We start from the raw sequence: 27,153 nt of genomic DNA on the forward strand, positions 1-27,153 counted from the left end.
GGCCTTAGCAGAGATTAAAGCTTTTATCAAATGAGAAAACTTGGACTCAGCTATCAATCCTCCAAAGTGGATCCAGATTTAGCATGACTATGTTCAAGGCAACAGGTTTTTTTGCCACTTTTTAAAACTGCACAAAATGAATTTTAGAGGGAGTGCTCCAGTGGGAATTCACTACTCCTTTGGAGAATTAAAAAAGGCTTGAGGACATTCCTTATGTCACTAATAAGAACTGGTATCACAGGAAACACATGCTTTAACTACAGCAGGTCACAGTAAAGAGCATTTCTTTCTAAACAGAAAAGAATTATATATTTCACTTCAAACTATCAAGTCAAGCCCAAAGGTTGTTCTAACGCAAAAGTTACACAAGAAGCTGCAACTTATTGGTGAAAACATCTGTAACTGAATAAAACTTAAAAACTGTTCCCCAATATTAAGCTTGGGATTTTTACAACCAGCAAGAAAATAATTTGCTGGCTTCATGTTTCAAAAATCATGGCATACGGGTCAAAAGCATCAGCATAAGAAGCTGATATCTCAGAACTATATATCAAGTCTCTATATTGTCCATGTACATAAAATGGGAAAGTTCCATGGTTCATCACATTACATAATGCTTGGTTTCCTTTTTGTGCCTTAGTGTTTGTGCCAAACACTACAGGGCATTAAAATCTGTCCCTACAGTGAAGTATTTTTTTCTGTTTCTGTAGCAAACATGTAAAATTCAACCAATTAATCCAGGAAAAGTGAACAGCCCAGCAGAGTAAAGGAAGTATCAAAATTCAGGAACAGAAATTGAAGTTTAATAGGCCTTAATGACCACAAGAGCTCATCTTTAATTCAGGTATAAGAGCAACTTATTATCTGCAAAAATACAAAGAATTGGATATAAAGTGCCTTAATTTTGTGTGATTACCAACAGCTCATGAAACAAAAGCTACATTAAAAACAGCACATTTTAATGCCTGTTAATTTAAGTAGCACTAAATCAGCTTGACAAACAAAACCAACACATATTAAATGCATTTATCTAGTTTTTAGATACACAGAATTATAATTTACTAATAATTATTCCAGAAGGCTGAGTCAGTTATACCAATCTAGTTTCTCTTGTCACATTGGTGTATATTAAATGCAGCAATATCTCCACATTTTACCACGTTCCAAACTCTAAGATCCATATTTATTTCTCTCAGAGGCTTGTGATTTATAGTTTCTCATAAATTAAAAGCCATCATTACTAGAACAGTCAAGTATTTAGTATTTAGGAGGGCTAGCAGGTATAACAATGAAGTATTTCTCCAGAAGTCATTGTATCTGTACAACACGTGGCAAAATAGTTTCCTAGAAAACTGATACTGGATGTAAAACCTGCAGTGTTTGTGAGCTTTAAGAGGTATTTTTCTTTTTGAGGTTCTGTCCTGACACATACAGAGTGCTCAGAATCACCTTGGGTTGTAGATTCTCCACTAAAGTACTCAAGAGTTTCCTCAATGCTTAAAAAAATGGTGTTTAGCTCGTGCAATTACTGGAGAAAGAGGCTGCTTACCTAAGTAGGGAATACAAGGAGTCATCTTCAAGCTGCTGATGTAGTCTCTGAGCCTTTTGTAATTATCTTCTTTACTCATCACATACTCCAGCTTGTCAAAGGTGGCTTTATCCTTCCGACTCAGTAACTAGGCATAGGAAAAGGAAGGCAAAACCAGATGAGTTTAAGTTTGATCATGATGATTTCCTCTTTTACCCTTACAAGCACAGATTTCCACCTCCCCACTGTTTTTGCCATTATTGGTGTGCTGGTTTTTTCACCTTTTTTTTTTTTTAACTCAACTGCTTCAAAATTACATAATTAAATTCTTAAAGAGGAGCACTTAAAAAGTTTACAAAGAAAAGCAACAATTCTGGGGGTTAAATTTAAAAATACTTCTAAAAATTAAGCAGGTAAAAATGCTGGTGGTCCTGGAGGATCCTTCTGAAACAATGCAAGTTACCAAAAAACAAATCTAACTAACACACATCACAGCTTCATGTGCAGTCCCCTTCAGCAGTATTCATGGCAGTAACATTTTCACTCTGATTATCCAAAAGTGTGCTGGCTTGGGATGGGATGGAGTCAATTATCTTCACAGTGGCTAGTATGGGCTATTATCTTGGATGTGAGTAAGGATTTTATCTATGTTTTTTACAGAAAGCTCATGGACTTGTACTTATCTGCCAACTGGCAATTTTACTGGCTCTTAATATCACAGAAATGTCCACTTTGAACAGAAAACTTTAAAGTCATGGTTCTCCTTCATTATCAATTCCTCCTGCCTCCAATCCCTTCCTTTGACAGAATTAACAGCAACCAGGCTCTCTTTGTAAGATAGGGAAAGTAAGTCAAGATATTTTCCAAATATCTTGCTGAACTGCTGCTGCAAAACTGCCTCATAGTCTTCACTTCAACTCAGAATCAGAATTTAACAGAGTGTAAGATGTTCCCACCAAACATTCTGGCAGGAGATTCAGTGTTCCAAGTCCCAGTCACAATTTTCCCCCTACAATGCAATGACAAGGGCCAGATCATTGAATTTCTACACATATTCCCTTTTCACTTCTGTTAAAGATCAACGTAGGTGAGCCTGACAGAAGTGAAGTCTCCCTTCTGTAAATTCACTGTTGAAATAATTTATTTTTACTTCAATTCCCTATATCCAACACTTTATGAGGACAGACAAACTGAATGCTGGATCTCAGGAGAAAGTCACTAGTTGAAAGTGAATTATCTCCCAAGACATATTCATCATTGACATTCCAGCAATTAATTTGCATCTTTAATTTAGGTTTGGTTCCAACACTCAAATGAGAACTGCAGACTCTTCCAGGAGAAGGAAGCAGCAGACTGACATGACTCCAACCACCCAAATGTGACATTTTACTTGTGAAGTTCATCTCAAAGCTGATTCCAGTTTCATCAGACTGGACTAGCTTGCTTCTAATATCCTAAAACATTCTGCCATCATTTAATGTCTGAAAGGTTTTTGTAGTTTTGCAGACTGAAAGGTGAGACAAGACTAACATATAACAATTTTCAAATCTGAATGAAATTAACTGTATTTTCCTCAAACCATGCTGATTTGCACACTCTTACTCAAGTCTGATGTATCTTTTCAGGCTCTTTGGATCATCTCATAACAAGGTGATCCTGCATGACTTCCCCTGGTGCTCCTAAGCCAATCCATGCCATATCTCCACCTCCTGCACTCAGGGAGAAAAGTCCAAAGAAGCCAAGAACATTACAGTGATTCTGTGAGGGCCAAGTAAGGACCTATTTCTTAGTCCTTCAGTTTTGGAGCTGCTTGTTTTTTTAATAAAGTTTCTTCTTCTGTCTCTTGGGTGAAAAGAACACTAAAGAGCTGTACATATGCAGAGACAATAAAAGCTAAGGCTGACAGTTTATAGCAGCAGGGAAGGATTTGGAGCCTTCTAAATTGCTTTTGGCTTTCTAGCTGCAGTGTGCCAGCACTGAATACAACCTTTTTAAAATGCCAGCAAGAAGAGATGAGGTCTCAGGATGCTGGCTCACCTCACTTCACATATTTAATAATTATCTATTTTATTGCCCAAACCCTCGTTGGTCATCGAGAATTCCTTTACATTAAATGGAGAGAAGCTGACTATTCTATTCTGTGAACTTTCTTGGAAAGACTCACAATTCTTCTCAAGTTCTGAATGGGGCAAATCACACATTAAAAGTAGCACCTATTATTCTCCAGAGTGAGAGTGTGTGCAGGCAATGAGTGAGACAAATTTCAGACAAATGCAGACATACCGTCAGAAGACATGAATTCCATCTTTTTTAGGAACATTAGATTACCAAGCAAGTATTTAATGGCTCCTTTAAACTCTAGATTCCAACCATTTAAGGTGGCTTTCTTTTTTTTAGGGAATGAATATCCTTGCAGCTATTTTCCTGACTTTGTAAATCGAGTTGATTGAAAGTTGCTACAACCCATCTCAGAAACGGAGAAGAAATTCTTCCTTTTTGAAGGTTTTGAGGGCTCCTGTACAACTTACCCAAATCCCTTTGTGATTCAAATAAAGGCTTGGTGTGCCTTTTCTTGCTTTTAATATACAGAAAGCCAAAGGGTTAGAATTATCTTTAGGAATTTATAAACTGAACTTTCAAGAGAAGAACAACTAAATCAGTTTGCAGTGCACATTGCTGGGAGCTATCCTGCAACTTGCATTTGCAAAGGCTCATGTAAGATGATGGAAAGCACAGACTCACTTGGGATTGTATGAGGAATCAAACACCTGCAGAAATGTGGGAGAAGTTACCTGGAATTTCAGAGGCTGGAAGAGGGATGAGTTTTAATGACTGATACATATGTCAAGAGCACACAAAAAAACCTTGTAAGTGCAAACCAGTGCATAACCAAACATCAAAAGAAGCTGGGCAGTAATGAATGTGGTTATTATTAATATATGGAAATAGTTACACTTAATTTGAGCTGTGCACAAAAAGATTTAAAAATCGACTCAGCCTTACAGTTACATAAAACTGTTGAGGCATCAATTCCAAAACATAAAATCTGAAAAGCAGAAGCTCCCCTTGAGATAATTTGGAAGTGTTAATTTCACTAAGATTTCCTCAGAGAGATTTTTGGTATATGGAAGCAACGTCTAACTTAATTGTGCATTTGCAAAATATCACCAGAATTCTAGAGGAGTATCTTGGCAGAAGGGAATTATCTTCAATTTTGGGAATATTTATCAACTGAATGACATTTTCATGCAGTTATCAGACAAATAAACTTTCTGCAACATCCAAGGATGTACTAATGTGTGTTCAGGGAAAACTTTCAGCTTTTTTTAGTGATATGTATCCTGTGCACTGGAGGATCTCAATCACCTCATTTTTTCTGTCACACTGAATGTCACATTTATCTGAAACAGCTGAAAAACTACACAATATATGGCTGAATAAAGACTGTTTTCTAAGCTCTGAAGTATCAATGAGCAAAAGTAATTCCTAATATTCTTCTTATCAAGGATACAATGATAAACAATATTAAAGACAGTCAAAAAACAGATGACAAATAAAAATTATTCCAAAGAATACTCTCCTTTCACAGAAAGAGACAGAATTACAAATACATTGTGTAAAGGAGCTGTAAGTATGAAATGACAATGAAAAGTGCTAGAGTTATCAGTCAGAGAAACAACAAATCTCTTTATGGAAACTGAATTGAGAGTTTCTGAACATCTGCTCTCCATAGCAAAAAAAAGAATTCCAACAGTATAAACCCCTAAATGATTAAAGTATGACCCACTTTGGCATTCAGAATTTTCCAGCAACTAAATACAAAATAGCTTCTGGCCAAATGAGAAGCCTCTGCATTTAGCAGAATCTGCAGGGAACTATTTTTCAGAGGAAAATATTTCTACAGCAGAATGGAAAAAAAAATTTAAGAGGAAACCATAGATTTCAGAGGAACTAGAAGCATTATGTACACAGTTAAAGCTCTCTGTAGCAGCTGCTGCATCCTTGAAAAGGAGCTCCAGGATGTTGTGTTTACCTGGGAAGAAGTGAACCCCTCTCTCCTGCCCTGCTGCTCCTCACTTACCGCCCACGTCTTGGTCAGCCTGAAGATAGGAGCGCTCTGGAGGCCTGACACCACTGCCATGAGGGCATGCAGGTTATTCAGCTCATACAGCTTCTGAGGACAAAAAAAAGAGATAAACAACAATAAACCACATTCCAAGTGCTGTTAATAGTGAACACAGAATAAATAACAATATAAAGATGGAGAAATCTAGTATGGTCCTAAATGAAGTGTTACAGTGAACTGCTGTGCATACAGACCACTTTTATGGCACCTCCTAATTTTTCATTACTGCATCTCTATGGTTTTGGATTAGACTAACTAGCTGTTTCATAGCCCATAGAGAACCCTTAAAAATATCTATATAGACACACATCTTGGGGAATATATTAGAAGTGCCAGAAATTTTCTGACATTCAAACCCAACAAATTCCTTTCATAGCATTTGATAGTATTTTAAAACAACACACCAGAAAGGACAACCCAGTGGTGAATGATGTAATCATGTCAGTACCTAGAGTTTATGCAATGACCAAGGCTACATCCAAGCACCCAAAAAATATCTTAGCAGGATGAAATCAAGGAGGTAAATTTCAAAAGCCACATCCCTAGAGTACCCCTCTCACTGAAAAGACCATTTCTGGGGTATGACAACTAACTTGTTGTGGAAAGCAACAATCCAATCAAAATTGAACAGCAAAAATATTAGGGTAAAAGAATTCCCTTAAAAACTCTATACAAGACATTGGGTTTAAGTGCATTTTCTCACACATTTGGAATTTCCCTCCCTTTTCTTTTTCCTTTCCCTCTGTCTCCAAAACTATCCACTGCCTTGGCCAAGTAACTACTGGTACTACTGTCATGAAAGCTTAAAAACAGTCTGGAGGAAAATGTTCTTCCTAAAGCTCTTCTGAACATAAACTGTTCTGATAGCTGTGAGCTCCCAGAGATCCAAATTACACTCATTTTTGGTGCAGTGCACCCAAATTGAGGTTTTAACCCTAACAAAGAGACTTTACTAAGGAGAAATGATACTCAATCACAGTACTGCAAATCTTGTTTAATCCATTTGGAATATTCACCAAAGTAGGTTAGGATTCCAGCAAGGAAAAATAAGAAACCCTTCCTATTCAAAAAATGGTGGAAATCCTTTGTACTAGTTGAAACTCAGCTTACTTTGTGCTTAGGAAATCTTTCATGAGGGAAAAGGACAACAAAACTAGACCAAAGGAATACCAACTAAATGCTGAACACCAAAGGAGAGCCTCTATTTGGAAGGATGAATGCCAAAACCAAGGGTGGTTTTCTGGCTAACAGTTCTGGAACAGGGCAAATGATTCTCTCTCCACTTAACACACTGCCAGGAAACTTGCAGCCTTTCATGGAACAAAGTCCTCACAAGTATTAGTCAGAAATGCCACTTCAATGGCACCCCAGCAGCATTTCCACTCTGGGTGCTCAGACCCCCATGATTCCAGCATGTCCTGCTGACAGTGGAAGTTTGCCCACACCTTGTGATGAAGTGCTTCCCTCTCCTCATCCTCTTTTGGGAGGATTCTTCAGTAACCTGTGCAAAGGATAATCAGTGTTTTGTGGGGTGAGGTGGAAGGGTTTGGATGTTTCTCATACACCACAGTCCTGTTATCCTTCCAAGCAGTCCTGCTGAAGTTTGTCCCTCCACTTACACAAGAATTCTTTTTTCCTCCCACACACATCCCAAGCAAGGTAATAAAGTTCACTGTCCCAAAGGACAGTGGAGCTGATCAGAAATGAAAAGAAGGGGTTTCCCAGCTGCTGCCAGCAGTGAAACAGGAGTCATCACCAACCAGGACAGTCTGGGAACTTCAGGGGAACTGTTAGCTCCAATTACCTCATGCATTAGGCAGTGCAGATGAGATACAATTTAAGCCATACAACATGTTGCCAGCACAAGGAATCACTGTGGAGTGGATTTACAGCTCCTCTGAAGGTAATTAGTGTGACCCCTGGCACCAAGCTGCTTTGATAACAGCTCTGGATAACAGAAACTGCTTCCCAGAGTTTCCAGTGAAGTTCCACTGCAGTAACTTCATGTCAGCAGCCATATGTAAGCAAAGCCAAGGTAACAAGCACAGAAATAAATGAACTGGTATGAAAACACCCCATACAGAGCTGCTTGCTTTTGTAACTGTGATTTTTACAGCTGACAGGTAAGCAAAGCTCAATCACCTGATTGTCAGAGCACATAAGTGCCTCCAAGCCAGCAGCATTCCAGCAGCCACTGCACTGCAGTGCACTGGGGAGGTCAGGCATGCTCAGGGTGCTGTGCCAAAGCTGAGCCTACAACACCCAGCAGTGCCCAGTCCCATCCCAGTATGAACCAGACCTGAGCCCAGCTGGCTTCCCACACCTGTTCTGCACTATGGCCACACTGAGCTGAACCTCCCCCTTCTATGCAGGAACATGGATCATGAAGCCAATTCTTTTGTGTTTGTATTTCAAACAAAGACACAAGAACTGACTTTTAAAAATACATGAGATGAAGATACATTAACTCACCAGATATCAAAGGATGTCTAAGAGAGATCATTAACACTTCATGACCACAGCATGATTACTGAGCAGAGCCTGTGCTATCCTACAAAAATAGCTCTTGCTTTGCCCAAAGTTGAGAGTCAAATCCCCCAGGAGTAAAATATTGCTTCATTAAAAAAGGGCTTGTCAAGACAGGGAATGCACTTGAATACAAAATGAATTAATTAACAAATATTTTACTTTTTTTTTTTGCAGGTAACCTGGGGTGGTCACAGCAGTCAGTTATAGTAAAAGGCAGCCACCATCTGACAGCAGAAACTTGAAAAACATCCCCTTTTTCTCACTACTGTGAAGAAGTTTCACTCTGTTTGAAGGGCTATATGTCACTCCAGATTTCCTGACCCTTTTCTTATGAATGTCAGTCCAAAAGGCTTTAGGAAAGACTGAGAGCTCCAAAATGTCTTGTGAATCAAAGTCTATTTTTCAAACCACATTTTTGAAGTTGATATTATTTGAGTAGAGATAAAAGATCCTTTCCTTTCAATGGCAAAAGCAAACAAATAATTTCTATTCTGACTAAAGCTGTTTAAACTGACTGCACACTTTATGACAACACAGAGGCCAAATAGTTACAGATGTCAACAGAAACAACCATCAGGCAGATATTTCCCCATGTGTATCTTTGAACTGACCAAACTGGGTAGAAAACCTCTGATCATGGTGAATCCCACACTCCCTTCACAATACAAATTCTTACCTTTGCAGTTTTGATGTAGTGGCTCAAAACCTCAGCTCGTATTTTTAAAGTCTGTGCATGCAGAATCTCTCTAACAACCCAGAAGCTCACCTAAAATGTAGGAAAAAAAGCCTTTTAAAAATACAGAGTTTCAACACTGTGCTTTTAAAAGTTTTATTTATTTTTATGGAATTATGGTCTATGGTAACAGACTTGAGTTCAGTGTAAGATTGAGGGTGAAATCACACACAAAGCAAATGGCAAAACACTCAAACTTTGAATAGTGCTCTCCCAGGAAAATAAAATCACAAAGAAATGTTATGAAAAGGCTAAAAAATGAAGGAATATAAATACTAACATTGAATCATACCCACTGGTTTGCTTTCCCACAACATAAATGCTGCATTACATGAATTGAGCAGCTTCAACTACAGTTCACTGACATTTCCAACACCTTGAACCAAATTAGAATGTAAGGTAGGAAGCATTGCCATAACTTAGCTTCTAGTTTATATTCTTATTTCTGGCTATGCCAATTACCCTCTGATATACAGCACAGTATCATGCTCTTGGTTAAGCTCTCCAGGACTGACTTCACTGCTGTGGAAGGTCCCTGCAAAATTCAGTATAAACAGTGGTTGCTGCATTTCATACTTGCATCAATGTCTCATAGAGGCTGTACTCTAAAAGTGTTTGGTAATATGTTTAAACTCCACTGTTTTCTCTTCTCTGCTCCCTGCCACCCTCTGCCCTCACAAAGAATGACAAAAATTAAACACTGTAATAAATCAGTAGTAAATAATTAGCAAAGGGTAACAAATACTGCAGCTTTTATTCATGTATTTGCTACAAGTTGGGAAAAAATTCATTATCACCAAGATACAGCATGACTGGTATTTACAAAACTACTGAAAACAGTGTATGAAGAAATTTACTACAAGTTTACTCACACATGAAAACCTTTCAACACGTCATGTTGCTTTGATTTTTAAGGGATGCTAAACTACTTCTTGTAAACAGGTTTCTGGCCAAAATCTCAATTAGAAAAATGAAATATCCTGTTCCACTTTGTTCAGTACAATAGCTCCTAACACAGAAGAGCACAAAGAAGATCCACACCTCCCAAATGATTACATTTGCAGTGAAGCTACAGGGATCTGATGAAAACTGGGATGTTAAATCACAACAGCTCTTTGGAACTGAGAAATGGAAGAATGACAAGAAAACCCACAAAAAATCCCCACAAACATCTTGCATAAGAATCACTTCCTTTGGTCTGTTTGTCTAAGATTGTATTAGCCAGGAAAGAATTAACCACAGAGCTCAGGTTTCTATTTCTTTTCATTTTTCTTCATTTTCTTTCCTCTTTTGCTTTCTTGCAAAGCAAAATATCTCTTCACAAACAAAAAGTGGTTCCAATTGATTAAAAAAAAAATCTCAATATGTTGCCATGTTCAAAAATAGCAAAGTTTTGAAACCACTGTTTAAAGTTAAAAGGAGAAAATATGGAAAATTGTCTCGTTTTTGATAGTACATCATCAAATTGTAATAATCTGAAAGTCATAGTGACAGTAGCTGTGTTTAAATGACAGAGATTGTTATTCCCTTTGTTTAGTTAGAGAATAATTTTCCTTTAAGCACAGGGCACCAAGTGCTGAGACAATCTCAGGGGTAATGACAGTAAAAAAGAATTGAAATTCTTGCACCTTCTTCACTGTTTAGAAAACAAAAATACATGTTGGATTGTTGCCAGGTCTTCTCCAGTATTATCTTTAATTAAATATTCTGAAGGTGTCCTTACTGAGTCCTGCCAGGAGCAGGGATTTGCATTCAGTGATCCTTATGGGCCCCTTCCAACTTGAGATATTCTATGACCCTATCAAATACAGAAGTACTGAATACATAAAATATTTGGCAGTACTTCAAAATTTTGTCTTAAAAAGGTTGACCTTAGTTTGATGCTGTGCTGTAGTTACACAGCTTGAGAAAAAGAACTTTCTTTCCCTGATTGATCAATGAGTTTTTAAGGAGATCCTTTCCCAGTGAAGATCAAGGAAATTTAAATTTTTAACACAGATTTCTGTATCACAAAGAATCAGGGAAGGACCACACACAGAGCACTACACCTTAAGATCCCAAATCTCTTTGATTTGAAGTTCAGAGAGTGCTGATGGAACAGGAGAATGCCTGTGATGGGCCAGACTGTGACACACTTGCTCAGAGCACAGAGCAAAACTCCAGCATTTCCATCAGGACAAAAATCCCCCAATTTCCTCTGTCTGTCCTGACTTCTGTGGAAGTTCCCTGGCATCACAGAGACACAAACTCTCTGGTTTGCCCAAGGAAGCTTGGTTTCTGTCCCAGTCCCAGCCAGACCTCAGCTCAACACTCCCAAGCTCTTGCAGGAAAAGAAATTTTCCAAACAAACCAGAACAAATTTCCTTCAAAGCTTGGAGCTCTCCAGTCCCTTGAGTGACAGAGCAGGCAGGAGATACAGAACCAAACACACTTAATCACTTCCACTTCAACCACTTTGTCCTCTCTGATGTGTTTTTACTGACACAAACACTGGGGTTTGGCTGGTCATGTCTATTAACTGGTACCTTTAGACAGCACCATAACCTCATGCACTGCACATATTGAAAAAGCAATAATTTAAATAAATATTTTTGCTTCATTCTTTACATAAATAATACATATTTGTTCCATATACATACAGTCCTCTCTTGCTGCATTTAAATGTTATTATACCAACATCAATCAGCAACATGACTGCCAGCCTTTGGGTATCAATAGCTCTGATACCAGTTCAAGGCAGCATTTAAAGCCTGACATATAATTGTATATTTATATTCTTCCCTATTAAGGTCAACTGAGAATAACAGGCTTAACTTTGAACATGTCTGTTCTTGAATCACATCAAGATTTTTAAACTATCCCATGTTTCCCTATCTGAAATACCAATTCTGTTCTACTGGTGCTTTTAAGATCATAGTCACTGCTTCCAAAACTGTCTTTGCTTTCTGTGCTAATCAAAAGATAGGGAAATTCAAGAATATTCCTTTAATAGTTTCTAGATTTTTCTTTCAGGTGTCTTCCATGCATACTAATCATTCCACTTCTTAATTTCCAGTAATCACAGTTAAATCCACTGCAATTCAGCAACACTACAATATTCAAGAAAAAGTTCTTCATACAATGTTTGCATTTGAGTTAAAAAAGGATGCAAAAAAACCCCGTAAAAAACACATATAAAGACAGTCAGTAAAACATAAAATTTTCCTTTGGCAAGTGAGATCTCTTCCTTTAAAACTGTTCCAATGTACTGACTCTAGCTGACAAGTTTCTCTAATATTTTAAGCTCTCTGGCAGCACAGTTCCACTCCCATTTAAACAAAAACTTCAAGAAAGAGGTTTTCAGCTGAGGGACTCTGATAACCAAGAGACCAATAGTGACCTTTTCACAGTAATCTTCAAAAAATTTTTTATTTGAAACAAATGATAAAAGTTTATTTTGAAAAGGTAAGACAATGATCTAGTAAGTGGACATGGCAATTGTGCACTCTGACAGATTTACCAGTAACAGGAAGTACACAGCTCACTTTGAGAAGAGAGCTGAAAATGAGAGATCAGAGTTTAGGGGAAAAAAAAAAAGATTCTTCCCTCCTCACTAAATATAAATTAATGCAAAACTAGCACATTAAGTTGCATACTTAAAAAAAAAATGTATCAGATATGTAGATCTATATGGGGCACCACTCAACAATGAATTCTCCAAGAACAGGAGAGTCCTGGCATGGAAGGATTCCACTGATTTCTGTTGCCTGAACCCAATCTGTTTTCACAGGCACATCCAATTAGCCCATAACTAATGCTGGAACTGCCTGACTTCATCCTCCATGGAATGTAATCAACTGCACAGAATCATCATTGCTTCCAAAATGCTACCTGCACATCACTCTGCTGTGCAGCAGCTGTTAGTAATTTCATATTCTCTTTATTTAAGAAGTGAGAGCTGCTCATGGTTTCCCTTTTGCAAGCTGGGGGCAAAAAGAGAAGAGACAGATGCACAATGCTTAATTTAACCCCAGTGAAATTTTAAAGGTTAACAAAATTTTGCTGACATGTATTCCTGATGACAAGGCCACAAGTCCCCGTGACTTTGCTGATTATTTATTTTAGGACTAAGCATCAGAACACCCCAGGTAAATGCAGCAGAAACAATATCTGTCCTTTCCCCTCTCTACTCCTGTATTCAGGGCTTCCTTGCTGCCAGAACAAAGGCTGATATAAACTTCATGGAAGTCCTTATCCCATGATAAGGTTTCCCCTCCTTCCTTCTGGCTACTGAGCATATTCTACCAATTCTTTAGTATGTCTGAAGCTGACTTCAGGCAGTTCCTGCAGTTCTTCAGCAGAGCACATAACAACAACTGAGAAGTGAAGTCCTTGATGAGTTACACTGCCTCACACGGTTTTTACCACAGAAATATTCCACAATATTCAGCAAAACTAAACATTTCATTCAAGAGTCAACTTCCATGAATAAGCAAGGCAGAAAATGTTGGAATCAGTGAGATTAGTGTCAAAATCAGGAGTGCTTTTATAGCAGCCTATACATTCTAACAGGAGCAACTTCAAAAGCTACATCAGGAAAGTTTCAACTAAATGCAGAACAGTAGCAACAATAACAACAACAAACTCTCAAAAAAACCCAAACTCTTGACCAAACCCCCCAGGATCTCAATATCTGAATGGATGGTACAGTCACAGAAAGTTTGCAGTGTACATTCTCTTTTCAGTCCAGAAAAGTGCAGAATCAGGCAAGAGTCCTAAATCCAATGCCAGACAAGCATTTCAGTCACTAGGTTAAGAAATATTTTAAGTGTTGTCAGTGAAAAGTAATAGGATTTGATCATATCCTCAATGAGAGCAATAATGAAAAGTGAGAAAGTACACAAGAATTTATAGGAAAAAAACCCTAAGAAGTTGAGAGGTTTGGTCTGAGTTTCAGATTAACAAAGATCTCTGTAAGTCTGAGACTGGGTACAGAGGTTAATTTGGCAGGACAGCTTGTAAGTTTGAGACATCATTAAACATTTACAAGATGAGAGAGGAGAGTAATAGAATTACTTCATCTGAAAGAGAAAATACAGTATTACTTAAAAAGAGCATCACAGTTTTGAGACACCATTGGGTAACTAAAGCTGGACTCCTCCAGCTTTAATTGTGGAGAAAGGGAGAATTCTGTTCTTCTTATACAGAGAAATTTTTGAGTAAAAAACTCATAAATCTCAAATATACTACAAAAATTATGTGAAATAGAGTTAAAGAACAAATTTTTTACAGAAAAATTGTTTGGAATTTTTAAAAGTTTGCCTAGAATCGCCTTAAAAAGGTACCTATGCTGACAAGAGGCTTCTATTTCTAGGGACAAAAATATCTATGAGAAGCATAAGACACTCAGCTAACACAGAGGAAATTACATCTAATTACAAGTCCAGAAATCCTGTATGGCAAGCCTTTAACCTGTAATTATGATTCTGTCTTCATATAAAAGACAGCCAGCAGTTCTGGGGAAAATGTGCACTTTTCATCGATTGCTGCTATTTAAAACAGAATATTTCTTCAACACTGGTTTGGTCTTTCTGCATATCCTACAGATAAAGTATTTGCTAAAAGGAGTTCCTTAAGTTGTCAAGCAATCAGCTGTGATCCAAAATAAAAGTGATGTGCCAGAACACTTAATCCCACAGACTTTCTAAAATGTGTACATTAAAAATGCTGGAAAAAAATAACTCACATGATTGAATCTTCTGGTGAAAGCAACAGCATTCGGTGCAGAACTGTATTTCTCTTTTTTATTCCAGCCACAGCTTGCCAGCTCCTGGGAGAACAAGGATGAAAATTCACTTCTTTAATTTAGTGCATAACACATGTTCAGAGACAAAGGCATATAGAGACACAAATCTTATAAGTTTTAAAATAACAGAGCAACAACACATTGAAGTAATACAGTTACACTTGTTCTGATTCCTTCTGAAAGTTGAGATTCCACAAGTGTAATTTCTGAATTGTGTTGAGTTATTGATTATTACCATTCATCTTTTGCTGAATTAGAGCTTTCCTAATTTTGTAACCACAAAAAATCCTGCTTCAAACATGAATCTGAGCTAGAGAGCCAAATGTCCTTTTGTTTTTAATCACTTTCTGAAGATATTTACAGAGATGATACACCTAGTTAACTCAATCTAAGACATATTTTTAACTTGGCACATTGCATTAAAGAAATACCAAAAAAATGTCATCATTTGCAACAATAATAAAAGAAACAGTATTTTCAGTTTTCCCTTCCAAAGGAGCCTATTTTGGGAAACTGCATCATCTTGTTATTTACTATCACTTAATTTCAAAAAAGTTTTCATTAAAATCATAAAGAACTCCATGTACCAAAATGAGCTCTTCCATTTGTATACAACAGACATGAATAGATGCAAAGGCATTCAGCACACAACCTGTTCCACAGCACTACCAAGAAAAAGAATCAAAACAGACACAGCTTAATTATTCAAGTGGCATAATAGCAAAGTACAGCCCTTCCTTTTTACTTATTCATGTCTTCCTTCCAGATCATCCACTCTGAAGTGCTCTCAGTTTTATTACCATGCTGTAAACTCCTCACTGAAGCCAGAGTCACACTACACATCCAGCTACCACATAACTTCAATGACTCAACATGTAACCAATAATTGTGTCACTTAAGACACAGTTTAAAAGAGTTTGGTATTGGATAGTCTAAGTTCTAATTTTTTTAACTTTTTAAAATCAGAAACTTCTTATCTTTCTAACCAATGACCAAAAACTATTAAAGAATCTCATGCCAGTTAAGAGGGAGCCTGAATTCTTCTACTTGAAGTTTGTGTGCTGGTATTTCTTAGAGAAGACCCAGAGATTCTTGGCCAGGCACTGGAAAGAATGCAGAATTCATGGCTTTGTATTTAGAGCTATTCCTTCAAATTTCACTAGAAGGTTGTGCCACCTAAATCCACCCTGGAAAATCTGGCATGTTCAGCCCAGGAAAGCACATGCCCCTGTCCTTACACTTCCACTTCAATGAGTGTGCAAGACATAACCACACAGCCCTGAATTACTGCTGCTCCAAAGGAGAGCAGGCTACTGGAGAGGGGAGCCATTCAAGAGACTCTTGATTAAATTCTCTATCCCTCAGCATCTCCAGTTTCCACTGGTATCACAGCTCTGCACTTGGAGGAACACAAGGGAACTCATTCACAGGCATTTGATAACCCTTCCTTAACAGCAGGAAAAATTAGTTATCACCTCAGGTTCAGGGAAAGTATGTGAATTTCTTACAAATTCAGCCATGTCCTTAATTTGCAATTCTCATCACAGAGTGAAAAACTCAATGATTCTAGGCAGAAGTTCCCCATTGCCCTGGCCCTGTACATCTAAGGGCTACAGGGTACAGACATCAACAGCAACAGATCTGAGAATACTCCAAAATAAAAGATCCTGCCCCTGCCTGGGAAGACACACATCCAAAGCTTTTTCCAGAGATGTTGAGGCACAGTCACACAGGCATTCAGGACCTGTGCCATCCCTTCTGATTCTTCAACAGCTTAGGGTGACATCCACACCACTGTTCAAGGACAGACACAGGAGAAGCAAAGCTTTGGGAATTCCAAAAGCATTTCCCCCTCCCTTTAGGAAGTGTAGGAAATATTTCATCTCACTTGCAAGACCCCTCTCTCTTGGGCAGCCTATTTCTTACTTACTCTATTTCTTGATCTTCCTCTAGTATTCCACCTTTTCCACCAGAAGTTTCAAACCTGAAGTATTCCCCAGGATTATTTCCTTAGTCTGCCAGTCAGCTCAGGAGCAGGAGCTACATCACTACAACCACCAATTTCTTACTTGATGTGGTACATTTAAACTGATCTGAAAAACTGAAAGACATAGGACCAAGAATACAAAAACTGAACTTTCTCTGTAGCTCATTCTGGTTTTTATTCCCTTTTGAATACATAGCATTTTAATCTCCTTAACAAAATACTGTGGGAACATTTAAATTATAACCTGTACTACACAGCAGAGAGCGAGATCGTGTTTCTCACAAAAACCTTTATTTAGGTCAAAGGGAAAGTTTCAAAAAGAGGAGAGAAGAAGCAAGGATTAATAGTGGAACCATTCTACAACTTCAGAGTAAGCAGAGATTAAGAATACTCGGTAAGTGATTTTTTTTTCACTGCCTAGTCTGGTGAAGCAGAGGGGATGAAGAGGTTAAAGACAATAACCCAGCAGAGATTTTCAATATGAACACATGGGCAAATAATTTTGGATGACATACTAAAACATGTAAAGCAAGTGATCAGATTTTCCAAAAAAAGCAAGCTGATGTGTTCTGCAAGGGGTCATGTGGCTGTTATTTAATGTTAACACAACTACCAGCAGCACAGCCAAGCAAGTTTAAGCCTCCTTTCTTTTACAGTAAGGCAGAGCTTTACAGTCACTGCTCTCTAGAAAGCCACAACCACTCCAAGAGAGAGAACAAAAACCAAAATACCACTCACCATTCCCAGGGAAGAGAAGGAAATCTTATGACTGACTGGGAGAACTCTGTAATTTTTTTTTTCTCCCTTAAAATTAAAATGCAAATTGGCTGCTTTCCTACAGACAGATGTTTATGTCAGAGAGGTGTGTTCTTTATAACCTTTATTTCTTATATTGCAGCCCATTAACTATTAATTAGCAAACAACCAGTAATTCCTTCTCCTTTCTCAGAAGCAACTTGCAGTTGTTTTTAAGGAAGAAGGAAGGTGGTTTCCAGAACCCAGGAGTGACACAGCCTGCACACAGCTCAGGAAGAGGATTGTGTCACTACAGAGAATCTGACCATGTAATGGTTCAAGTCCCTGCTTCTGGCTCATCCCCAATGTAAAGGGATCCACCACTTCCCTTAATCCCAGATTCTGTGAGCTTCCAGTCTGTTTTTCCACCAAGCATGAAATGCTGAGTTGTAGTGGGCACTGTGCAGGAACTTGAGCACATGTGTGAAACCACAATATTGCTAAGAAATTTGAATATAAACAGAAATAATTCTATTTACTTACTTCAAATAGAGGCAAAAGGCTGCTGAAGTATTTAAGTGTACTGTGAGCATGTTCATTGATTTTGATGCTAAAACAAAAACTGCTACATATTGCTTTGGAAAGTGTTGTTAAGCTCTGTTTTTTGTTAAGATAATCAAGATGAAATTCTGGTATTGCTTTTTATTGAAAAAAAAACCTACCTGTACTAATTTAATAAATATTTTAACACAATGAGGAAGGTGCAACACAATAATTTAAAAGATATTAAAAGAATACTGCTCACACAGCCTAAAAATGAAAATTCATCACCAGCAATTAAAAAATAAAGCATCTCTGAGTACATCTTTCAGAAATTTTACTTGAGAAAATAAACACACATTAAAGGCTAAAAATTTGATTCAGACACCACATTGCAGTTTGGGAAGCAAAGGGAGATTTACAACCTGTGTAATGAAGATTTGCTGGTAAATTACAAATTTCAACAAACACCTTGTTTTTAAATCACAGCACACTGGAGCAAAACATTGCTCATCATCTCCCACCATGCACACAGATGAGAGCTGTGAAATTCAGTATCAGTATTCAGAATGAAAAACCCCAAGTCTATCAATGCCTTTCAGTCACTCACTGAAGACTCAGTTTAGGAGCCCTTTCATACAGGTGAAATCAGCTCAATGGTGTTTTGTTTTCTAATTACAGACTCAACACTGCTTGAGTGCACATGCCAAGGGATGGATAAAGATCTACAAGTTGAATCAAGACATGGATATGGCACAGGCTGGTAGAAACTTGAAGGAAGCTCACAAATCTACACCACTTCATTAGCCTGCTGTCAAGATGCCCTGAGGTAAACTAAGCCTTCCATATCTGATATTCCCTTCTGCAAACCAAGAGAAAAGCAATTTAATTGCATTTAGCCTTTTCTGATGTGAGAGCTGATCTCTACAGCCCTTTTTCTCAGGAGATGAACAAAGTTTAGAGACACATCAGCCACCCTTCCTCATGGATATTTCCCACTGAAGGTATCACACCAATTTTTCTTATTGATTTTTTCTTATTCTTATAAATAATTACTTTGCAGGTATATCTGCCTACACTCTCATATTTTTTCTGAATAGCCTTGGAGTGCCTTTAACTGGCAGAATATGTTTATCCTATCCTCCAATTGGATCTCTCTTTTTTAAAAGCTCTTCTCCAAAGCTTTAAAGCATTTTGCCCTTTTATTTGACTCTTTTATATGTTTTTCTCATATGCATGTCTGTGTACTATTGCTAATGTTAAGTACTGCTGTGATGTAGGTTCAAACAGATCAAATGGAAAACTCTCTGAAGGATTAAACCAACAAAAAACTCCAAAACCCCAAACCAACCAACTAAGAAATGAACCAAAAATCACATACAGATCCACAAGTGCTGGGAAATATCTTGTGGAAATACTATGAAAGCTGAATCATCTTCAAGTACAGATCAAACAGCAGCCTTAAAAAAAATTCCCAGGTAAGACAAATGATGAAATCAATAATCACAGCCAAGAGATTGAGCTGGTTTCTCCACTTGAAGCAAAACATTCCTCAGCAGTCACAAGAGTGACATAACAAACCTGCTGCCAGTGAAATAGTTTGTAATGGACTGAAGTGACTGATGACCTGAGAAAGACTTCCACAGCACTGATAAAATGCACAACAAACTGAAAAATAAACCCTCAAAGTGCAAAACAATGCCCACAGGAAAATGCCGATGGTACAGAAATGAGGAAAAACAAATTGATCATTTATTATAGTCACTGTGAAGATGCTGAAATGAGCTCAAGTCAGCTAAAACCTGAAAGGAATATGGCATTGCATAAAAACAAATGAGAGAACACAAATCATCAATGTATTATCCCAAGAGATCACACACATCTTGAATGCCACTGCAACCATTTTCATTTTGCCAAAGGAGAAGTGAAGCAGTTGGAAACAAGGGACAGGATGAAGTATTAAAACACGTATCAGTAGCTGAAACCTAAAACATTATAATCAGAATTAACAAATCAGGATGTTTGTCATTCACAAACACTAAATCCCACATGCTTCATCTCCAGCACAAGCTGAATTAAATACCAGTATCAGTCCCCAAACAGGCTATTAGTTCCAGATATTTTTCTGTTAAAAAGCCATCTGCTTCAGAAATGTATGAAGTGGGACAAAAATTAAGATTTACAGACATACACTTGGCAATTCCAGATTTTATACTCTGGCATCACTTTTCTTATTTAAACTGAAAAACAAAGCTAAGGAAATACTTACCTCTGGCTGAATTGCTTTAAAAACAGGCACATCCATCAGTGTTATTTGACCCTGGAATAAAAATTTCAAGAAAACAAAAGTTAAGATCAAAATTAACCTTGCATTCAATTTAGGTACTGTGCTGCTTAAGAACTGCATTTTTTCTGTTTTCTTTTCTTATTTGGCTTTCATTTGCTTCCTAATCTCAGAGGTTTCAGCTTCTACCACAGGGTCACACTGCAAAACCAAAGAAAAATGTGCTCCCAGCTTTACATGCACAAATAATAAACAAATTATGAGAAATTATCCTCAGGAGCATAGTCCTGCAGTTACATGAGCAAGTAAGAGCTTGAACTCAGAAAAGGCACATAACCTCCCTAAAAAGACAAGGAACTGACTGCAGTTGCTCAAGGGTAGCTTCTCTCCAAACTCTGAATGTCAGCCCAGCTACGCAGCTCTACTGAAACATCCCTACAACTTTTCAATCAATACTTGAACCATATTTGAGTAACAAAGCAAAGCAATTGTTCAGTTGCTCAGCAACAGTTCAAATTCAACACAGTCATCTCTTTCCCAGCAAGGCAGAGTCAATAAGTGCATTTTCATTCTGGTATGTTTGCTTAGCTTTGAAAAGAGTAAAGTCAAAGACCAGGTTCTGCATTTTGAAATATATTCACAGAGCCTTATTTTAAGTTTATTAATCCTGCACATTTTAGGATTGCTGACAGCCTATACATCTAGAAAAAAAAGACCATTTCTTTCAAAGGTAGCCCAGAAAGACCAGTGCCATCCGAGTTAGATATCACAAATTTTCTTTAAATAATGAATCCAGGGACCTTGTTCTGTTCCCTGAGCTGTCAGCTGCATGGCTTTATTCCCATTTCCTTGAAAACAGCAGTGCCCCATATATACACTCCAAGGTACACACTGACAGCTTTGTGATTCCCACAAATTACAGCTGCCACTGGATGCCACCATGGATGGTGGAACAGCTCCTCAGAGAAAGCCAACCTTGCAGGAAAATTTCAGCTGGGATGCTCTAGGTGAAAGTCAGCAACTACAGAGATGTACCTGCTCTAATGAGGCAAGATTTTGTGTTTTGCAAAGACAACCCAATCTATATTTGGTAGCACATCTTGACCTCTAAATGTGTTTTTAGATAGGAATTCTGACAACCAAGCATACACATAAAAAAACTATATATATATATCATTTGTCTGTAGCCAAGACCCTGGCACAATCACCTGGTATTTTGCAGTACAACACCAGAGAAGTAACAAGCCCTTGATATGTTTCACTTTTACACACTCTCCCTCCTGCTCTCTGCTCCAGTGCTCTTTCTCCTGAACACCTCCATGTGGGGCTGGAATGCTGACGTGCTGGAGGGCAGAAAATTTCTGCATAGGGATCTGGACAGGCTGGATCAATGGCCGACAGGGGCAATATCCCTCTCTGCAGAGGGATCTGGACAGGCTGGATCAATGGCCAACAGGGGCAATATCCCTCTCTGCAGAGCCACCTGGACAGGCTGGATCAATGGCCAATATCCCTCTCTGCAGAGGGATCTGGACAGGCTGGATCAATGGCCAATATCCCTCTCTGCAGAGGATCTGGCCAGGCTGGATCAATGGCCAATATCCCTGTCTGCAGAGGGATCTGGACAGGCTGGATCAATGGCCAATACCCCTCTCTGCAGAGGATCTGGCCAGGCTGGATCAATGGCCAATATCCCTCTCTGCAGAGGATCTGGACAGGCTGGATCAATGGCCAATATGCCTCTCTGCAGAGGGATCTGGACAGGCTGGATCAATGGCCAATATCCCTCTCTGCAGAGGGATCTGGACAGGCTGGATCAATGAGGGTCAATAAAGCCAAGGGCTGGGTCCTGTCCTTGGATCACAACCCCAGGCACAGCTAGTGTGAGGAGAGTGGCAGCAAAGTGAGGAACCCAGTCCTGGAAGAGCAGCCACAGAACTCCTTCTCCAGTCCCCCATTTGTGTGCAGTTTATCAAGCTTCCTCAGAAATGTGTTATTTTTGGTGAATATGTGACTGAGTGGGTGCTTCATTATGTTCCTCAGTAAAGCAAATTAATAGCAAAATTGGTTGGGTTTGGGAAGATAAAATGAAAAGAATGGGCAGTTCAATAAAATTCAAGTAGAAGGCACATTAAAAGATCCTTACAAAAGACTTGGGCATTTCAATAGTTTTTGACATTTCACTGCAAATCCTCCTCACTAAAACAAGATTGCAATAATAGCACAACAAAAATAAGCCAGGAAATTGATTCTTTGTTCACACTGAAGAGAGAAGACTTAAAAATAAATGTTGTCTTTCTTGCTAGCCCTCCAGAATCCATCCTCTTCATCAGCCTGAACTGCCCTAGCTAAATTGACTTGCTTCACTAGTGACTTCTGAACAAATTATTACTTTAAGATGGGATCAATACAAAATACTTATGAAATAAAAATTATTATCAGAACTTCACACCACAATTCATATATAAAAATAAATGCATAAATTTAAAACAGGAATATTAAAAAGGACATTTTAACACTGAAAAAACACACAAGTGTCAGGGTTCAGGATTAGTGGTCATTATTAAAAATATTTGAAATTGCTATTAAATACATTACAATATTTTAAAAGTCTGACAATTAAAAAAACCTCTGGAACTTTTAACAGAGAGATTCCTTTCTTCTAGCACCATGTTGATATTAGGCTGATGGGTTTTTTTTTCTTGCTCTGTTGACACATTTTTGCTTTTATTAAAACCTTAAGTAACACTGTATCACAGAAGCACTAGTTCAAGAAATACCCATTATTGCAGCTCCTTTCTCAGAAAGCTTGAAATTTCCATTATGAGTTCCCAGGGCTTAGTAAATTGCTCATAATTCAAATGAACCAAGCCACTGACAGCTGAATATCTAAGCTGATTGCTAAAAAGCCATTTGAGTTTGTAGATATGACAATAACTCACATTAGAGTCTAAAACTACATTTAACAAAACAGATTTCTTGAAACATTAACTTGCTCATATTTATAAGTCTATATTTATAAGTCTAATGATTGAATTTTTATTCTTGTAAAACGTGCTCGCTCGCTGTTAAGTAAGTAAATAAAGCAGACTGAAAGGCTGGCACTCTAATTAATAGCACTTGAAATGACAAAGCTTCAAAAATAATTTCTGAGTTTTATGTTATGTGCCATTGCTCAACTCTAACAGCAACAAAAAACTTCAGCCCCGACCCTCTCAAGGGGAATTTGAACCCCAATAAACAAAGCCCCTAGTTTGGTTTCTGCAAGTGAGAGGGATACAATGCACTAACTTTTCTCACTCCAGCTCCTTAACCCAGCCAATACAAATTCTTGGAGAGTTTCCCTCTCCCAAATGTGGTTTAATGCTTTAATATTCAAACCAAAAATTATAAGTGTTCAAATCAACTTGTTACATGAAGCACGCCAACCATAACTTCTCTGGTTTTAGAGCTGCCAGCTGCACAGATTTAAAAAAAATAAAAATAATTACATGTGCAGTACAAAACTGTGAACTTGTCCTTACTTATCATTTAAATAAGCATTCTGATTATGTAGAGATAGGGAAACATGGTATTTTCTCTCTTCCCAGAAGTGATATTTCTACTAAGTTCATTTAGATAATGAAGTATTTCATCATTGCACAGGGTGAGCTGAATGGAGATTTTGTTTCTGTTTGCCCTAGATCCTAGATAAGAGCTCTAGAATATAAGTAGAAAAGGTATGTTTTTAATATATCACAATTACCTTTCCCAATTCTCAACCACTTGAACAGCTGTAAAAGGCAAAACCATCTTCCAAAAGGGGTGCATGATCATTTTCCAATGAACACAGTGAAATGGCTGCTGGAAGACACCTCCCCACCCCTTCACAGCCACAGGAGTTCTGCATGTATAGAAAAGACCTTGCCCGGGGAGCCTCAACAGCCAAGTGCAAAAATATTTCAGCTCTCATGGGTGTTGAGAAGCTGGACTTGTTAACAATTAAGTACTTCAAAATACTAAAATTATTACCACACAGCTTCTTATAAAGAGCTTTTACCCCTCTCTCGGGGAGGTCTGCCGGGTCAGAAATTTTATACTCAACTCAGAATTACATTTCTCTGTGCTGCTTCTTTGAGGAATATGAAGAAGCTTAATGAAATAAAATTCAAAAATATTTCCTGATTCTTTCTCTTTTCTATGAGGGCACATGGATTACTCTCCTTCCACAAAAGCTTGTCACTTAAGAACTTCTAGTTCCAGTTAAGACCACTGCATTAAGCTCTTCTCCACATTTCTGTATGAAAGTTCTCATTGGACCTGGGCTATATTCCCACTTTTTTAGTCCTTCTCAAGCATGAACTCTTTCTATCAGGCCACTTGCTGTATGTACTGTAAGTTTTCCTGCCATGTACCTACCCTAAGGACAGGGCACTTCCCCCACTGCTCCCTCCCAGACAGAAAACCCTCAGTCTAAAAACAAATTCAGTTTCTGTTTGAAATTTGAAAAGTCAAATGTCTGCATTCTGGTCATTGAAGAATACTGCCATCACCTGATTTTACTTGAAGCCATGTTGGTTGAAGCAGCACTTCATAAATTGTTCCTTAATCTGAATTTCTAGAAGGAATTATATTTAAGCCTTCCAACTTGGCATAGTGTTGTCTCTCTAGGCTGCCAGGATATTTTGCTCACTGAAAAAATAGCTAAGCCTCTGTTAAGCACAGCATCAGTAGGAGAATAATTCTGCTGTCCAGAATGAACACCAAGGGATTCCAGTTCCTGTGTTGAAGCTCTACTTGTTTTCTCACCAAGACCACTCCAAAATTTTTATCATTAAGAGTTCCTCCACATGCTGTAATTAAGTTGCTTCTTCTTGCTCTCATTGGCAACATATTTACTCTAATACTCTTTTGTGAAGTAAAGCTAGCAGGATGTAGATAACCTGATATTTCACTGTCAGTAAGAACTCCTCCTTGTTTCATTGAAACCATTTTAAAATAAACTCTATTTTCACATTGTTTCCAAAATAAGCAGCATTTTCTTCCAACAACCATCTGACAAAGCTTCACAGGAATTAAAAAGACAGAAATACACATACATTTTAGCATGAGCTTACTCCATAGCACTTCCAGGGACTAGGGCAAAGAATAAAGAATCCTTCTTAGATAACTAGGTGGAAAAAAAAGCAATGGATTTATACAGCTGCGCTTCCCTTAATTCTACCTCAAATATTTACACCACCGTGGCTAAGTCAAAGTATAAAATGGAAAAGTGAGTCAAAAAGTAATAAACAGTCTAATAATTAAACAGTAGCTGTCTAAGGAATAAGAATTTACTGTAAAGCAAAAAATAAATATTTCCTCAACCTCATGAGGTTGGCCAGCTCCTTAATTTGGAGCTCATGTCCCCAAGCATTCTCCTTCTTTCCTTCAGCCTCACCAGCCTCCCCTGCCCACTGCCACTGCACCACTGACAGATCCCTGCCCCACAAATTGTGCCCTGTGTGCTCAAAACCACACTTCTCCTGGGATGAAAATGGGGAGCATTCACTGCGACCACACCGACCCTGGACACACCAGGGCCCCCCCAGCAGGGCCAGACACCACGGGGCAAGGCTGGCACCAGCCTGGCTGTGGCTCCCAGCCCAGCAATGAGGAACTGGGCAGTGACCAGCCTAAAAGCAGGGCTTGAAATCAGAGATGGTCTCCTTCCTAGCTCCATCTACAAAGCTGGCCATTGAGTCCTTAATGTGTCCTGCTTTGTCAGGACCCAGGACATCCCTCTGGCTGTCCTGAGCAGCCAAGACCCCTGCCAGGGGGCTCACAGACCCTGGCACAGAGCCCAGAATGCCTGTGATTATGATTATGGAGCAAGTTATGATTATGACCCATGGAGCAAGTTACCAACCTTAGATGAAGATCTGCAAGCCATGACAAATTAAGTAGAATGACAGTGAATTTATCACAAGGTGAAAAAGTAGATTTTGGGGTTTTTAGAATGGAGGTTCAGGGAGCAAGATGGAGGTTTCTCCTTCTTCTTCTTGGCCTCCATCTTCTGCTGTGATGTTGGCACTTACAGATTGGTTTGGAGTAGAAGCTCACTGTCTAACACAGGTGATGGGTATTGGAAAGTAATTGTAAATATTATAAAGACATAACACTGCCCCTGGGGCAGGCAGAGTGCCTGGAACTGTCCTGCTGGAAAGACCTCAGCAGGGCAGGAGAAAGAATTTTATAGATAAGATAGAATAAACAACCTTGAGACCGAGAAATGAAGAGCTCTGACTCCTTCTTCAGTGCCAGGCTGGGAAAAGAAATTTTCTAATGCATCTCAGGGTCACTGTGACAAGCTAAAGGAGATCCTGACACTACTTCATACTCATTGAATGGGATTCTTATTCCCCAAAATCCATGCAACACTCAGGTATTCAATACATCCCCTGGAAGCTCTCTGTAAACTGCAAGGTGATAAAGCAAACTATAAATTTGCAACAGCAGCAGGGCCTGAAGATCTCACCCATTTCTGTAACTCAGCCCTTTCTAAAGCAGCCTTCAGTCTTGGGAAGGATTAAAACCACCCAGCTGCTGACAAGGTTATAACTGACTCTTACACCTCTATTACAACAAGAATTTCCATTACTGTTCCAACTGGCCCCCTTGAAGGGCTGGAAGACTTTTGCTTAAGAGACAAAGGACCATTACATGAAATAGCCCTCCTCCTGTGTACTCAGGACAGTGTTAGATGACTGCCAAAGGGGAGAATATGGGAATAAAATCACCAAAACTATCTGCACTCAGGTTTCTCTTTGGCTTGGTAGCAGCTTCTTGAAAATCCAGGATTATAACCTTTTGTTGTCCAACTCGTCTCTTACCCACTAAACGACTAAACAGAGAGAGTTTTGGAATGATAATGATGTCTTTGAGAAG

At 38.5% G+C, this 27,153-nt stretch overlaps 1 protein-coding gene across 3 annotated transcripts in view; it reads right to left on the minus strand.

Annotated features, from left to right (window-relative positions):
- RALGPS2 (Ral GEF with PH domain and SH3 binding motif 2) overlaps positions 1-27,153 on the minus strand; it is a 114,666-nt gene that overhangs the window by 59,204 nt on the left and 28,309 nt on the right. For all 3 annotated transcript variants that reach the window (XM_058029769.1, XM_058029771.1, XM_058029770.1), the window contains exons 4-8: positions 20,233-20,283; positions 14,642-14,725; positions 8,860-8,949; positions 5,610-5,702; positions 1,550-1,676 (exon numbers count right to left, since the gene is read on the minus strand). In XM_058029769.1, coding sequence (XP_057885752.1) covers positions 1,550-1,676; positions 5,610-5,702; positions 8,860-8,949; positions 14,642-14,725; positions 20,233-20,283 — 445 coding nt within the window. The remainder of the gene's footprint in view (positions 1-1,549; positions 1,677-5,609; positions 5,703-8,859; positions 8,950-14,641; positions 14,726-20,232; positions 20,284-27,153) is intronic.

This window comes from Melospiza georgiana, chromosome 9, assembly GCF_028018845.1.
Source record: "Melospiza georgiana isolate bMelGeo1 chromosome 9, bMelGeo1.pri, whole genome shotgun sequence".
Lineage (NCBI taxonomy): Eukaryota > Metazoa > Chordata > Aves > Passeriformes > Passerellidae > Melospiza > Melospiza georgiana.